General features: G+C 41.0%; 1 protein-coding gene across 2 annotated transcripts in view; it reads right to left on the reverse strand.

Moving 5' to 3' along the window:
• Window positions 1-568: 568 nt before the first annotated feature.
• Window positions 569-14,542, reverse strand: part of pald1a (phosphatase domain containing paladin 1a) — a 225,728-nt gene continuing 211,754 nt past the window's right edge. For both annotated transcript variants that reach the window (XM_055150024.1, XM_055150025.1), the window contains exon 20: window positions 569-757. In XM_055150024.1, the coding sequence (XP_055005999.1) occupies window positions 608-757 (150 nt within the window). In that variant the 3' untranslated portion in view covers window positions 569-607. The remainder of the gene's footprint in view (window positions 758-14,542) is intronic.

A 14,542-nucleotide genomic window follows, 5' to 3' on the forward strand; every position in this document is an offset into this window, starting at 1 on the left:
CTCTCCTCTTTTCTCCTTACTCCCCCTCTTCTTCCTCCCTCCATCCCTCTCTTCTCTCCCCCAATGTCCCTCTCGTTTTCTATCTCTCATTTCTCCCTCTATTTCCCTCACCCCTCCCCTCTCTTCATTCCCTCTCTCCTCTCCTCTTCTTCTTCTCTTCTCTCCCTCCCTCTCTCTTCGTTCCCCCTCTCCTTTTCTCTGCCTCCCATCCCTCTTTTCGCCCCCTTCCTTCTCCACCCTTTCTCTCATCCCTCTCTTCTTTCCCCCTCCCCCTCTCTTTCCATTTCTATCTCTCTTCCTCCCTCTCTCCCCTCTCTCGTTTTCCCCCTCTCTTCTTCCCTCCTTTCTCCTCCTTTCTTCTCCCTCCTATCCCTCTAACCTCTTTTTTCTCCCTTCTTTCTCTCCACTCCTCTCTCTCTCTGTCCCATCCCTCTCTTCTTTCCCCCTCTCTCCTTCTCTCCCCCCTCTCTCTCCTTCCCCCGTTGCCCCTTTCTTTTCTCCTTTTCCCTCTCTCCTTTTTCCCCTCTCTCCTTTCTTCCTTTTCCCTCTCTCCTCTCCTCCTCTCTCCTCTCCTCTCTTCTTCTTCTTCTTCTTCCCTCTCTTCTTCTCAGATGAACTGGCCTCTCACAGGAAGCGGCTGCACTTCCTGCCGTTGCCATCGGTGACGGAGCCGGGCCAGCGCCGTGTCCCGAGGGTTTTCGAACTCGGAAAAGCCCAAACCGTCGAGGACGTCGTAAACTCCGGCTCTGGCTGCCACCTGCGCCGCAAAAAAAAAACAAAAAAAAACACCAGATTTTATTAACAAAAAAGGAGGAAATGTTGAAATAATATTGGATTGAGCGGAGGTGTAATAAATGAACAGAGGATGATTGTGGAGCGACGGAGGAGTGGGATCAATGGCTCCTCTGTGTTCCCCTCTCGCGCTCCCTCTTCCGTAGTTATTCCGGTAAACCGACGGGATTTAAAGACGCACTGTGGAACTTTTCTGGTTTCTGGAGTCTGTCAAATCCTTTTCCAGAGGCAGAGGTTGTCGTTTTGTCTGGTCACGTTTACGTCCTGTTTTTTAAATTCCGGATTAATTGTTCAGAATTAAATAGTTTGGAATTAAAATATTCTCCTGGAAATAATAATTCCAGGTCTAAACCAGATCTAAACTAAAACTAAATCAGGTCTAAACGAGGATTAAACCAGGATTAAACCAGGTCTAAACCAGGACTAAACTAGGACTAAATCAGGTCTAAATGAGGACTAAACTAGATCTAAACCAGGACTAAAACCAGGACTAAACCAGGACTAAAACCAGGACTAAAAACCAGGACTAAAATTAGATCTAAACCAGGACTAAACCAGACTAAACTAGACTAAACCAAAACCAGACTAAACCAGACTAAACAGGACTAAAACCAGGACTAAACCAGGACTAAACCAGGACTAAACCAGGACTAAACCAGGACTAAAACCAGGACTAATCCAGGTCTAAACCAGGACTAAAACCAGGACTAAACCAGGACTAAAACCAGGACTAAACCAGGACTAAAACCAGGACTAAACCAGGACTAAAACCAGGACTAAAACCAGGACTAATCCAGGTCTAAACCAGGACTAAAACCAGGACTAAACCAGGACTAAAACCAGGACTAATCCAGGTCTAAACCAGGACTAAAACCAGGACTAAACCAGGGCTAAACCATGACTAAACTAGATCTAAACCAGGACTAAACTAGGACTAAACTAGGACTAAACCAGGACTAATCCAGGACTAAAACCAGGTCTAAACCAGATCTAAACTAGGACTAAACCAGGACTAAACTAGATCTAAACCAGGACTAAACTAGATCTAAACCAGGACTAAACCAGATCTAAACAGGACTAAACCAGGACTAAACCAGAACTAAACCAGGTCTAAACCAGGACTAAACCAGGACTAAACCAGGACTAAACCAGATCTAAACCAGGACTAAACCAGGTCTAAACCAGAACTAAACAAGGACTAAACCGGGTCTAAACCAGGACCAAACCAGATCTAAACCAGATCTAAACCAAGACTAAACCAGGACTAAACTACGTCTAAAAAAGTCCTAAAAACAGGTCTAAAACAGGACTAAAAGAGGATTTATCCAGTATTTAACTATGGTGTGAAACAATCCATGGAGAAAAGCATTTGACCCTCCACCAGAAAAGTTACACAATGCACCTTTAAAAACCCAAGTTTACATGTTACTTTATTATCACCTACAAAACACCAAAAGACACCATTTTTCAGTTTGGTACTTTGCTCTGAGACTAAATTAAAAACAAGATTCCATTTATTTCGCCGCAGAATCGTCCCAGTTGAAAGCGTCGGTATAAAAAGAAAAAACGACTTTGTTCCACGAAAGCAGAAAATTCACAAAGGAGATGTTAAAAGTTGTATTTCTGTTCAGTAATTGTCTCTTTTGGGGAGACAACACAAGCCAGACACATTAAAAAACTAATAAGAAAAAGCATTTAAAAGTGTGGAAAAATGCCCGTTGTTACAAATTTATCAACAAAGTGCACGATTCTCGGGAAAAAAAAATTTGTTTTGTAGTGAAATTACACATTAGGAAACATGGCAAAGTTTGTAGATTGTCTGAAAACTCAAGAAAAAAATGGATTTAAACAAAACATAACCAATAATTTACTAAAAATTAAAGTGAGTGTGTGTACAGTTTTGAGTATTCCGGTTATTTACATATCCTGAGTTCAGTCTCCCGGATGAGTCAGTGTCCCGGTTATGAGAAACCAGGAGACTCTTAATGTTTTTTTCAGAAAGTAGCCAGGATTTTGGGGCATGTAACGCAGGGTTTGATCCCAGGACCTGAGATTGCTGGGAAATTTGATCAAAACTATGTCTCGATTCTTGGGAAATCTGATCAAAAGTATGTCTCCATTCCCTTGAAATCTGATTAAGACTACTTCTCGACTCCCGAGAAATCTGATCAAAACTATCTCGATTCCCGGGGAAATCTGATCAAAACAAGATTCTCGATTCCCAGGAAATCTGATCCAAACCATTTCTCGATTCCCCGGGAAATCTGATTAAGACTACTTCTCGACTCCTGGGAAATCCGATCAAAACAAGATTCTCGATTCCCGGGGAAATCTGATCAAAACTACTTCTTGATTCCCGGGGAAATCCGATCAAAACAAGATTCTCGATTTCCGGGAAATCTGATCCAAACCATTTCTCGATTCCCCGGGAAATCTGATTAAGACTACTTCTCGACTCCCGGGAAATCTGATCAAAACAAGATTCTCGATTCCCCGGGAAATCTGATCAAAACAAGATTCTCGATTTCCGGGAAATCTGATCAAAACTATTTCTAGATTCCCGGGAAATCTGATCAAAACTACTTCTTGATTCCCGGGGAAATCCGATCAAAACAAGATACTCGATTTCCGGGAAATCTGATCCAAACCATTTCTCGATTCCCCGGGAAATCTGATTAAGACTACTTCTCAACTCCCGGGAAATCTGATCAAAACAAGATTCTCGATTCCCCGGGAAATCTGATCAAAACAAGATTCTCGATTCCCAGGAAATCTGATTCAAACCATTTCTCGATTCCCCGGGAAATCTGATTAAGACTACTTCTCAACTCCCGGGAAATCTGATCAAAACTATCTTGACTCCTGGGAAATCTGATCAAAACAAGATTCTCGATTCCCCGGGAAATCTGATCGAAACAAGATTCTCGATTCCCGGGAAATCTGATCAAAACAACTTCTCGACTCCCCGGAAATCTGATCAAAACAAGATTCTTGATTCCCGGGAAATCTGATCAAAACTACTTCTCGACTCCCCGGAAATCTGATCAAAACTACTTCTCGATTCCCGGGGAAATCTTATCAAAACAAGATTCTCGACTCCCCGGGAAATCTGATCAAAACTGCTTCTCGATTCCCGGGGAATATATATATATATATATATATATATATATATATATATATATTTTTTTTTGGCTGGTGCAACTAATACTCCGGAGCGATTTATAGTCCAAAAAGTACAGTACTACAATTTAAAAATCACAATCTAGTGTGTAAATACAGAGTGTTTCTATTGTTTCTTATCAGTTTTGAGTATCGTGTCTGTTCCTTTGCCGTGTTGTCTGGGTCACTTACATCAGCATCTGCATTAGATACTGGAAATTCTGTGTTTAAACTTAAAAGTACCGGGAAATCCTCAAGAGGGGCCCCTGGGTCCTACAGAGTCTGAGTAACGTTTGAGAGTTGAGGGTTTGTTGAGTCAGACTTGTTTGAGCTGCTGACGAATTCAGTTCAACCGTCAAAACACAGAAAAACAGATGTTACTACAACAGCTGGGAGAAGACCAACAATAACAGGGCTGGTCCTGGGTCAGATCTGCCCAAAATGAGTTAAGTCCTGGTTTAGACTGAACACGTGTCACTCAAAACTACTTCAAACACAAAGTTATGGCACGTGTCATAAACGGACAACCCCTCCAAAACTACAAATACAACGAAAATCTGGTTTAGTTCTGGTTTAGTGCAGGTTTAGTCCAGATTCTGAACCAATTTAGTCCTGATTTAGTCTTGGTTTAGTCCTTGTTTAGTCCTGATGCAGACCTGGTTTAGTGCTGGTTCATTACAGGTTTAGTCCTGGTTTAGACCTGGTTTAGTCCTGGTTCAGTTCTTGTTTAGACCTGGTTCAATCCTGGTTTGGACCAGGTTTGGACCTAGTTTAGACCTGGTTTAGACCTGGTTCATTCCTTGTTTAGACCTGGTTCAGTCCTGATTTGGACCAGCTTTAGACCTGGTTTAGACCTGGTTCAGTCCTTGTTTGGACCTGGTTCAGTCCTTGTTTAGACCTGGTTTAGACCTGGTTCAGTCCTGGTTTGGACCAGGTTTGGACCTGGTTTAGTCCTGGTTTAGACCTGGTTCAGTCCTTGTTTAGACCTGGTTTAGACCTGGTTCAGTCCTGGTTTGGACCAGGTTTAGACTTGGTTTAGACCTGGTTTACTCCTGGTTCAGGTTCTCTCCTCGCTCGTCTCTGTGGAGATGTCATTTCTTTGCCTGGATTGTTCCGTAGTGTGGCATTAAATATACATACACGAGTATTTAATTATTTACATTTGTACTGCTCAAAGTGAAAAACACGAATTCTCCACAGATCTGACTCGTAACTGGACTTTGCTGCATCAGTCGATTGTCCCGAAGGATTTAAACAAGGTCAAAGAGAAACTGAGGCAAAGCAAAACTCCACAGGGACAGAAGTAGAAGAAGGAAATGTAGTAGTAGTACTAGTAGTAGTAGTAGTAGTAGTAGTAGTAGTAGTAGTAGTAGTAGTAGTAGTAGTAGTAGTAGTAGTAGTAGTAGTAGTAGTAGTAGTAGTAGTAGTAGTAGTAGTAGTAGTAGTAGTAGTAGTAGTAGTAGTAGTAGTAGTAGTAGTAGTAGTAGTAGTAGTAGTAGTAGTAGTAGTAGTAGTAGTAGTAGTAGTAGTAGTAGTAGTAGTAGTAGTAGTAGTAGTAGTAGTAGTAGTAGTAGTAGTAGTAGTAGTAGTAGCAGCAGTAGCAGTAGAAGTAGCAGTAGTTGTACTCGTAATAGTACTAGTAGTAGCAATAGTAGCAGTAGTAGCAGTAATTGTAGTAGTAGAAGCAATAGTAGTTGTAGTACTAGCAGTAGCAGCAGCAGTTGTATTAATAGTTGTAGTAGTCGTAGTTGTAGTAGTAGTATTAGTCGTAGTAGTTGTCGTAGTAGTAGTAGTAGTTGGAGTAGCTGGAGTAGTAGTATTAATAGTCGTAGTAGTCGTAGTAGTTGTAGTAGTCGTAGTTGTAGTAGTAGTATTAATAGTCGTAGTAGTAGTTGTAGTAGTAATAATAGTTGTTGTTGTAGTAGTAGTAGTAGTAGTAGTAGTCGTAGTAGTTGTAGTAGTCGTAGTTGTAGTAGTAGTATTAATAGTCGTAGTAGTAATAGTAGTAGTTGTAGTAGTAGTATTAATAGTCGTAGTAGTCGTAGTAGTTGTAGTAGTCGTAGTTGTAGTAGTAATAATAGTTGTTGTAGTAGTAGTAGAAGATGTAGTAGTATTAATAGTTGTAGTAGTAGTAGTATTAATAGTCGTAGTAGTCGTAGTAGTAGTAGTAGTATTAATAGTCGTAGTAGTAGTAGTCGTAGTTGTAGTAGTCGTAGTAGTAGTAGTAGTAGTAGTAATAGTTGTAGTAGTAGTAGTAGAAGATGTAGTAGTATTAATAGTTGTAGTAGTAGTAGTATTAATAGTCGTAGTAGTAGTAGTCGTAGTTGTAGTAGTAGTAGTAGTAGTATTAATAGTAATAGTAGTAGTAGTATTAATAGTCGTAGTAGTCATCGTAGTAGTAATAGTTGTAGTAGTTGTAGTAGTAGTATTAATAGTCGTAGTAGTAGTAGTAGTAGTAATAGTTGTTGTAGTAGTAGTAGAAGATGTAGTAGTAGTTTTTGACAAAAAAACAAAACAAAACATGCCTCCAGTTAGCATCACACCTCCACAGAATAATATTTATGACTTAGTATCAACACCCAGCACCAGAAAAGTTACAGAATGGATCTTTAAATCTTTCTTAGACCAGTTTTCGTCACTAAACCAGGACTAACGCTCTGGACAACCACAAAAATCCTGCTTTAAACTCAAACTAAACATAAACGTGGAGCATAAAAAACCTAGAAGTCTCCCTCACAGCTGCGTCCGTCAGAGCGTGCGCGGTTCACCCTCAAGCTCCACCGTGTCTGGCCTGGAAATATTAACCTTTAGTATTGATCTATGCACGAGCTAAAGCTGATCCGACCGCTGCCTGCTGTTAGCATCCGGAGCTCGGATCAATAACAGGGAAAATAATGTCAGAATGAGCGGAAAAACAGAAAAACTACAGCTGAGACGCGGTGGTGGGAAACAGCGAGGGGCCATTACAACACAAACGTAAACAGGAAGTGGTTTGATTCACAAAAATAGCCCAAGGAAAGGATGAATTTTAATGTAGTTTTTCTTTGTCAATAAAACAACTGATTATTCCAGGTATTATTTAGTTTTTCCTCTGGTTGATTTATTTATTTACTCACAATTAATTTATTTTTATTTCTCTCTTTTCCCTATGTTTATTTATTACTTTATTTTAATGAATGTATGATTAAGATGATTATAACTACGTCTACAAGGGGGAAGAAATGGTCACATTATATCATCACTAATTGTTTTTCTCTGTGACGTCTGCTTTATCAGCACAAAAAAGTAAAACATAAAAAAGAAAGCAACTGTTAAAGCTACAGTATGTAACTTTTAAGCAGTAAGAAACAAAGGGACAGTGTCAGCATCACCTCCAGTCTCTCTCTCTAAAACCTTCAAATCAGGCAAGAAATCGAGGGGTAATAATGGACTCAGACTTGAACATTAACAGCCACATCAAATCAATAACATCTGCAGCCTTTTACCATCTAAAAAACAGAGCAAAAATCAAAGGTTTACTGTCTAAATCAGACTTGGAGAAACTTATCCATGCGTTTGTCTCCAGTAGGTTAGATACTGTAATGTTCTGCTCACTGGTCTCTCCAAACGAGCTGTGAGACGCTGCAGAACATCCAGAACATCCAGAACATCCAGAACATCCAGAACGCTGCAGCTCGGGTCCTGACTCGAACTAGGAAGTACGAGCACATAAGTCCTGTGCTCAGGTCTCTGCTCTGGCTCCTGTGGCTCAGAGACTTTAAAGCAGCTCTGCTTGTACAAGTGTCTCCATGGCCGAGCACCAAAGTCCATCTGTGACATGTTAGTGTCATATGAACATCTCACACTCTGAGGAGCTCAGGGACCAACTCCTGCTGGTGCCCAGAGTCACGACTAAACAAGGGGAGTCAGAGTTTCAGGTTCATGCAGCTAAAACCTGGAACAGTCTGAACATGTGAGACAGACTCTTCTGTGACGCTGTTTAAATCCAGACTCAAAACATTTCTGTTTAACTGTGCAAATAACTGAAAGGTTTTCATTCCGCACTCTTCTCTCCAATTTATGTCTCTCTTTTTTTATTTTAATCTTCATGATTATTTATGTTTTGATTTGTTTTTATTATGATTTTAATGTATTTCTTATTCTGTAAAGCACTTTGAATTACTTTGTGTACGAATTGTGCTGTACAAATAAACTTGCCTTGCCTTGCCTAAGAAACATGTGTGCTCTTACTCCAACGGCATAAAAGTTAAAATCTCCAAGTCTGAAACTTTCCAGACAGAGAGTTAGTGACAGTAGTGTGATTACGGCTTTTCTTAAGGTCCGTTCAGAGTGGAGCATCAAAAAAAAACAAAAAACGTGCTGGACACCTCTATTTGGACGCCTTTGCATCTGAGTTTAGATGCCACCGACGCGCGTCTTGGACAATGTGGACGAACGGGAGAAAAATACTTGACGCATGTCCAGGGCGTCCGTTGCCCTGGAAACAAGTGCCATTTCCCGGTCTTTTCCCGGAGCGATGGACCAGAGCACGTTGAGACTTTAGTGTGTTTATTACATAAAACTATCAGCGGAGGCGATCGGCTCGGCTGTTGAACATGTACATATTTACTACTCTGCTAATGTCTGTGGCTCCTGGCCCCGGTTACTGGGTCTTTCTCTTTCTTCTTCTTGTGGATAATAATGTCGCTACATCACTGTATAGTCATTCCTGATTGGTTGACGTGGCGCGTCTGACGCCAAAAGTTCAGTTGTTTAGTCCTGGTTTAGACCTGGTTTAGACCTGATGTAGTCCTGTTTAAGTCCTGGTTTAAATCCTGGTTTAGTCCTGGTTTAGTCCTGGTTTAGACCTGGTTTAGACCTGATGTAGTCCTGTTTAAGTCCTGGTTTAAGTCCTGGTTTAGTCCTGGTTTAGTCCTGGTTTAGACCTGGTTTAGACCTGATGTAGTCCTGTTTAAGTCCTGGTTTAAGTCCTGGTTTAAGTCCTGGTTTAGTCCTGGTTTAGTCCTGGTTTAGACCTGGTTTAGACCTAGTCCTGTTTAAGTCCTGGTTTAAGTCCTGGTTTAAGTCCTGGTTTAAGTCCTGGTTTAAGTCCTGGTTTAGTCCTGGTTTAATCCTGGTTTAGACCTGGTTTAGACCTGGTTTAGTCCTGGTTTAAGTCCTGGTTTAAGTCCTGGTTTAAGTCCTGGTTTAGTCCTGGTTTAGACCTGGTTTAGACCTGATGTAGTCCTGTTTTAAGTCCTGTTTTAAGTCCTGGTTTAAGTCCTGGTTTAAGTCCTGCTTGTCTCCATGGTTCTGTTATTGCTTTGCTTATAAAGCTCCGCAGTACAGCTTTATACTGCACAGTACAGATATATTGTATGAGTGGCTCTCTGGTGAGTGCCGTCTGCATCCCATTATTTATGTTTTATTGTGAAACTATCAGGAAGTCCGCAGTTAGCATGCCAGTTGTTCACTATGGCCTTAGAAAAATGATTCAGAGCTTCACTGTGGAGAATAAACGTACAGTATCTCTTTTACATTTATTGAAATACAGCTGTGTTTATTGATATAAATACAGTGAGACTCCTGCATTGTTACTGTGAGTGGGTTCGCCTCTCCACAGATCTGACCTAGTTCATTTTAAACAGTTTGCAGCGCTCCAAAGTTTTTCCTCACTTTCTTTATCACATTTTTCTGAGGCCGTAGTGAACAACTGACAAACTAACTGCGCACTTCCTGATACTCTGAGCATAAAAGAATAAAAGTAAGTGTAGAGTTTTGCTGTGATTATAAAGCCACAACAACTAGCATGCTAACAATCCCGAGTCACTCCTGCTCATCGGACAAGGACACGTTTTACGATCAGACTCCGACAGAACACACAAGACTTTTTTCACTTCCATTTTTCTCGGACACGTGGGAAAAAAAATCACGTCCGGACAGTTTTCTCAGATATTTCACGTTCGTTTACATCTCGGAACTAAAATGAATCAAAAGTTTGTTGAAAGTTGAACAAAGGTTTTATGCTGTTTGTGCGACTAATTACAGCGCTCAGAGCCAGCATTGTGCAAAAGGATAAACACCAGGCCGAGACGAAAACTACACCAGGCGTTCACAAATCAACACCGTTACGTAAGACCTACCAGAAAAAAAAACAAAAAAAACACCGTGGAACCTTCTGTCAACACGTCGCCATGGGAACAGAGAATAAAAACCAAGCTTGGGAACATTCTCCGTCGAAACAGAAAGAGTTTAAGCTGTAAACTGTGGAAAACTGTCGCCGTAAGAATGATATTTTTATGGAAATGAGACGAGGTTTTGATTCGGGCCGCATGCGAGTCGGGTTTGTGGAGACGCGAGCCCGTTTTTGTAAGTTTTCGGCGCGATAAATGCGTCAAAAATGTTTTAAAAAATCCAATCCAGTCCACTTTATTTCTATAGCGCATTTCACAAAAAGTTTCCAAAGTGTTTTCCAAAACGCTCAGATTTAATCATATTAGTCTTAAAATAATAAAACCAGTAAATAAAATAAAATGAGAGCAAAGTAACAGAATAGCAATAAATAAATAAATAAAGTCAATAAAATAAATAAAAAATAAATAAAAGACACAGAGGACCGCACAAGTCACTCACAATAAAATAAAAATGTGGCCAAAAAAATGACTTGGTGGCTGGAGATGTGCAAAAATATCCAAATATGAATCTATTGTATTGTTTAATGTGATGATAAAGTATCGATATCGTGGGCTGCTGTATCGATATATCGCCCAGAGTCACTCGTTTATGCGACACATTTGACATTTTCACTGTTTTGATGATTCAAATGTTTGTGTTTCATTTTAACTTTGCGCAAGAAGTGGTTTAACAAAGACTTTTAGTGTCACAGTCATGATTTAGACTTTATTTTTTATTGAACTGTACTGAATCGATTTGAAATATATCGGATCGAACTACAAGTGCAAAGTATCGACAACGTGTGCACCTTTTGTTTAAAAGAGACGACAATAAATCCACTGACAGTATTTTGAATGTTAAAAACCTATAATACCAAACAATCTGTGTGTCATTCGTTCATTACTTTTTCAAAATAAAAACAAAAATAAGAAAACGAAAAAAACAACTATTTTCTTCATTATTTGTCTCCAAAACCAAAATGAAAAAACGGATAACGATTTGTTTTTCATTTTTCAATTTTGTGTTTAAATGAAAAATGGAAAAAATGGATAACGACTGTTTCCCGTTTACGTGACTTAAACTGCAATGCCGGACTGAACCAGGACTGAACCAGGACTGAACCAGGACTGAACCAGGACTGAATCAGGACTGAACCAGGACTGAATCAGAACTGAACCAGGACTGAACCAGGACTGAACCAGGACTGAACCAGGACTGAATCAGGACTGAACCAGGACTCAGGACTGAACCAGGACTGAACCAGGACTGAACCAGGACTGAACCAAGAAGCCAGGACTGAGCCAGGACTAAACCAGGACTGAACCAGGACTGAACCAGACCAAGACTGCCAGGACTAAACCAGGACTGAACCAGGACTGAACCAGGACTGAACCAGGACTGAACCAAGACTGAACCAGGACTGAACCAGGACTGAACCAGGACTGAACCAAGACTGCCAGGACTGAACCAGGACTGAACCAGGACTGAACCAGGACTGAACCAGGACTGAACCAAGACTGAGCCAGGACTAAACCAGGACTGAACCAGGACTGAACCAGGACTGAACCAGGACTGAACCAGGACTGAACCAGGACTGAACCAGGACTGAACCAAGGACTGAGCCAGGACTAAACCAGGACTGAACCAGGACTGAACCAGGACTGAACCAGGACTGAACCAGGACTGAACCAGGACTGAACCAGGACCAGGACTGAACCAGGACTGAACCAGGACTGAACCAGGACTGAACCAGGACTGAACCAGGACTGAACCAGGACTGAACCAGGACTGAACCAGGACTGAACCAGGACTGAGTGTTGGGACTGTCAGGTGACTGCAGGCGAAAGGACCGACGCCCGATCACACTTTAGAGAAACACTGCTCCACAGGCTCGGGGTCCCGTCTCTCGCTCTCAAGTCCAAGATGAGTCCTGGTTTAGACTTGGTTTCAACTTTGTTTAGTCCCGGTTTAGAGCTGGTTTAGTGCTGGTTTAAACATGGTTTAGTCCCAGTTTAGTCCCGGTTTAGTGTTGTTTAAGACCTGGGTTAGGCCTAGTTTCAACTTTGTTTAGTCCTGATTTAGTCCCAGTTTACTGCTGGTTTAGTCCTGGTTTAGATCTGTTTTAGACCTGATTTAGACCTGTTTTAGTCCTGTTTTAGACCTGGTTTAGACCTGTTTTAGACCTGTTTTAGACCTGATTTAGACCTGATTTAGACCTGTTTTAGTCCTGGTTTAGACCTGTTTTTGTCCTGGTTTAGAGCTTGTTTAGTCCTGGTTTAGTCCTGTTTTAGTCCTGTTTTAATCCTGTTTTAGTCCTGGTTTAGTCCTATTTTAGACCTGTTTTAGACTTTGTTTAGTCCTTGTTTAGTCTTGTTTTATTCCTGGTTTAGACTTTGTTTAGTCCTAGTTTAGTCCTGGTTTAGTCCTGGTTTAGTCCAGCATCGCAGCAACGGGCAAACAGCCGTTATATATTATTTTGTTTTTTGAGACCAATAACGAAGAAAATTGTAGTTTTTTTTTTCTTTTCTTACCTTTGGTTTTATTTTGAAAAACAAATGAACGAATAATACACGGATTCCAAACCATAAGGTGAGTGGAAAAGTTTCACGTTTCATATTAGAAGGGTATTTCGTGGAATATTAGACCTTTAAATTCCACTTTATTGTCTCCACAGTGAGTTTTTCTTCACGGAGTCTCGCAGAAATACAGTTGGAACACTTACATATCCAACTATTATGGAAAATTATCATAAATCCCAAATAAATAAGTCCTTCCCCACATGTCCTTGAGCGCGTACAGCGAGCAGTACGGCGGCGAGTGGGAGTCGGTGATAGCGCAGACAGATGCCGCCGACTCATGTTTCCTCGCGTCTCAGCTGGAGCACGGAGGAGGTGTCAGGGGCTTCGTCAGCACATCCATCCCGCAAGACGAGCACGGTTTTTCGGGGGAGGACGTGAGGAGGCGAGGGGCGTCCCTGGAGGTCAAAACCAGAGACAATAACGACGCCGATGCCAACAGAAAACCACAGGAATCTCCCAGGATGTTAATGGTTTCTCATTCGTGTTTCGTCGATATAAAAGGATACAGGAATTTCATTTTTTAGACCCCAAACCCTCAAGCGATTTGTCTGCTAAAAGATTCGATTTAGTTTCGTGTCAGATTGAAAAAAGGATGAAAAATGGATGTGAGGGCAAAGCGAAAGGTGAAGACTTTTGCAAAAGATTTCTTGATTCTTCGCAGCTGTCGTCAACATTCTTTTGGGGCTGTGACGCTAACTGGTGGCACCGCTCTGTCTGAAGCTCTCAAGTTAGACTTTAACTTTAACCCTTCAAGACCAAAGCCTGGATTTTTTTTAATTACATATTTTTTACATATTTTTTTAAATTTTGTATAGAAGATTTTCCAAGGAAAGAGAAATGCAGCGACTGTTTGTCCATTTTCAATTGTCGCGCTTCGCTCCTCTTCCCCTTCTCCTCTTCTTTCAGAGACGTCAAAAACAGACTTTCTTTTGTGGCGAACTGGTCGCGAATTCTTGTCGGCCATTACAGCAAACTTTGTGCAAAACTTTGTGTGAGAGGAAGCTACAGTTCGAAAAAGACGCTAAGAACCGCTGTGTTGGTTGAGTAAACAGCATCAGTGCGTGAGAGGCGAACGTAAACCACGTAATCCCAGCGCACCGGCAAGTCAGTGACGCTAGAAATATAGGGAGTTTGACTGACAACCCAGCAGCCAGTAGATAAAGAGGTGGCCTTATTTTGTATTGGCTGATGTTTATCTGCCTCCACCATGTCCACAGTTGATGGATTTTCATTCTTTTTTTTTTTTGGTCATCATAATTACAAGGCTGCTGCATCTCTATAATTTTATTTTGAACTTTAATCGACAATTTGAAAAAAAATAAAATCCTCCATACAACCTTTAATTACCTGGTCCCTGAAGGGTTTTGACCAGGTTTTGTGTTCACCCTGTGTGTCTGCGTGTCTGTTCACCCGCGATAATTCCGCCATTTATGGACCGATTGTCACCAAATTTGGTACGTGGGTCAAACCCCCGTGTCCGATGCCGCACAAAAACTTTGGTGACGATCCGAGGTCATTTGAGGTCACGCGGGTCAATTGAAAGGTCACGCCGTTATCAAGGATCGGCAATTTCGACAATTTCTGAAGCATCTGCGGCCTAAAATATTCACCCAATCATCACACAAGTTGGCGCACTGGATGTTACAGGTTGAAACCGGTCAAGTTAACCAAGGTCAAATATGTGTTTTTGGTCATAACTCTGTGAAGGATGGATCTAGAGCAACAGGAGCGGCCTCAAAATCTGGGAAAAATTATTATCTATTTTATAATTAATGCTGTAGTTGTGTAATTTGGCTGTAATAAAAGCTATAGGTCAAGAAATAAAAATTTTATAAAAGGAAAATTAAATTCACACAACA

The sequence above is a fragment of the Boleophthalmus pectinirostris genome, unplaced genomic scaffold, assembly GCF_026225935.1.
Source record: "Boleophthalmus pectinirostris isolate CB_2022bp ecotype Guang Dong unplaced genomic scaffold, ASM2622593v1 HiC_scaffold_14, whole genome shotgun sequence".
Classification (NCBI taxonomy): domain Eukaryota; kingdom Metazoa; phylum Chordata; class Actinopteri; order Gobiiformes; family Gobiidae; genus Boleophthalmus; species Boleophthalmus pectinirostris.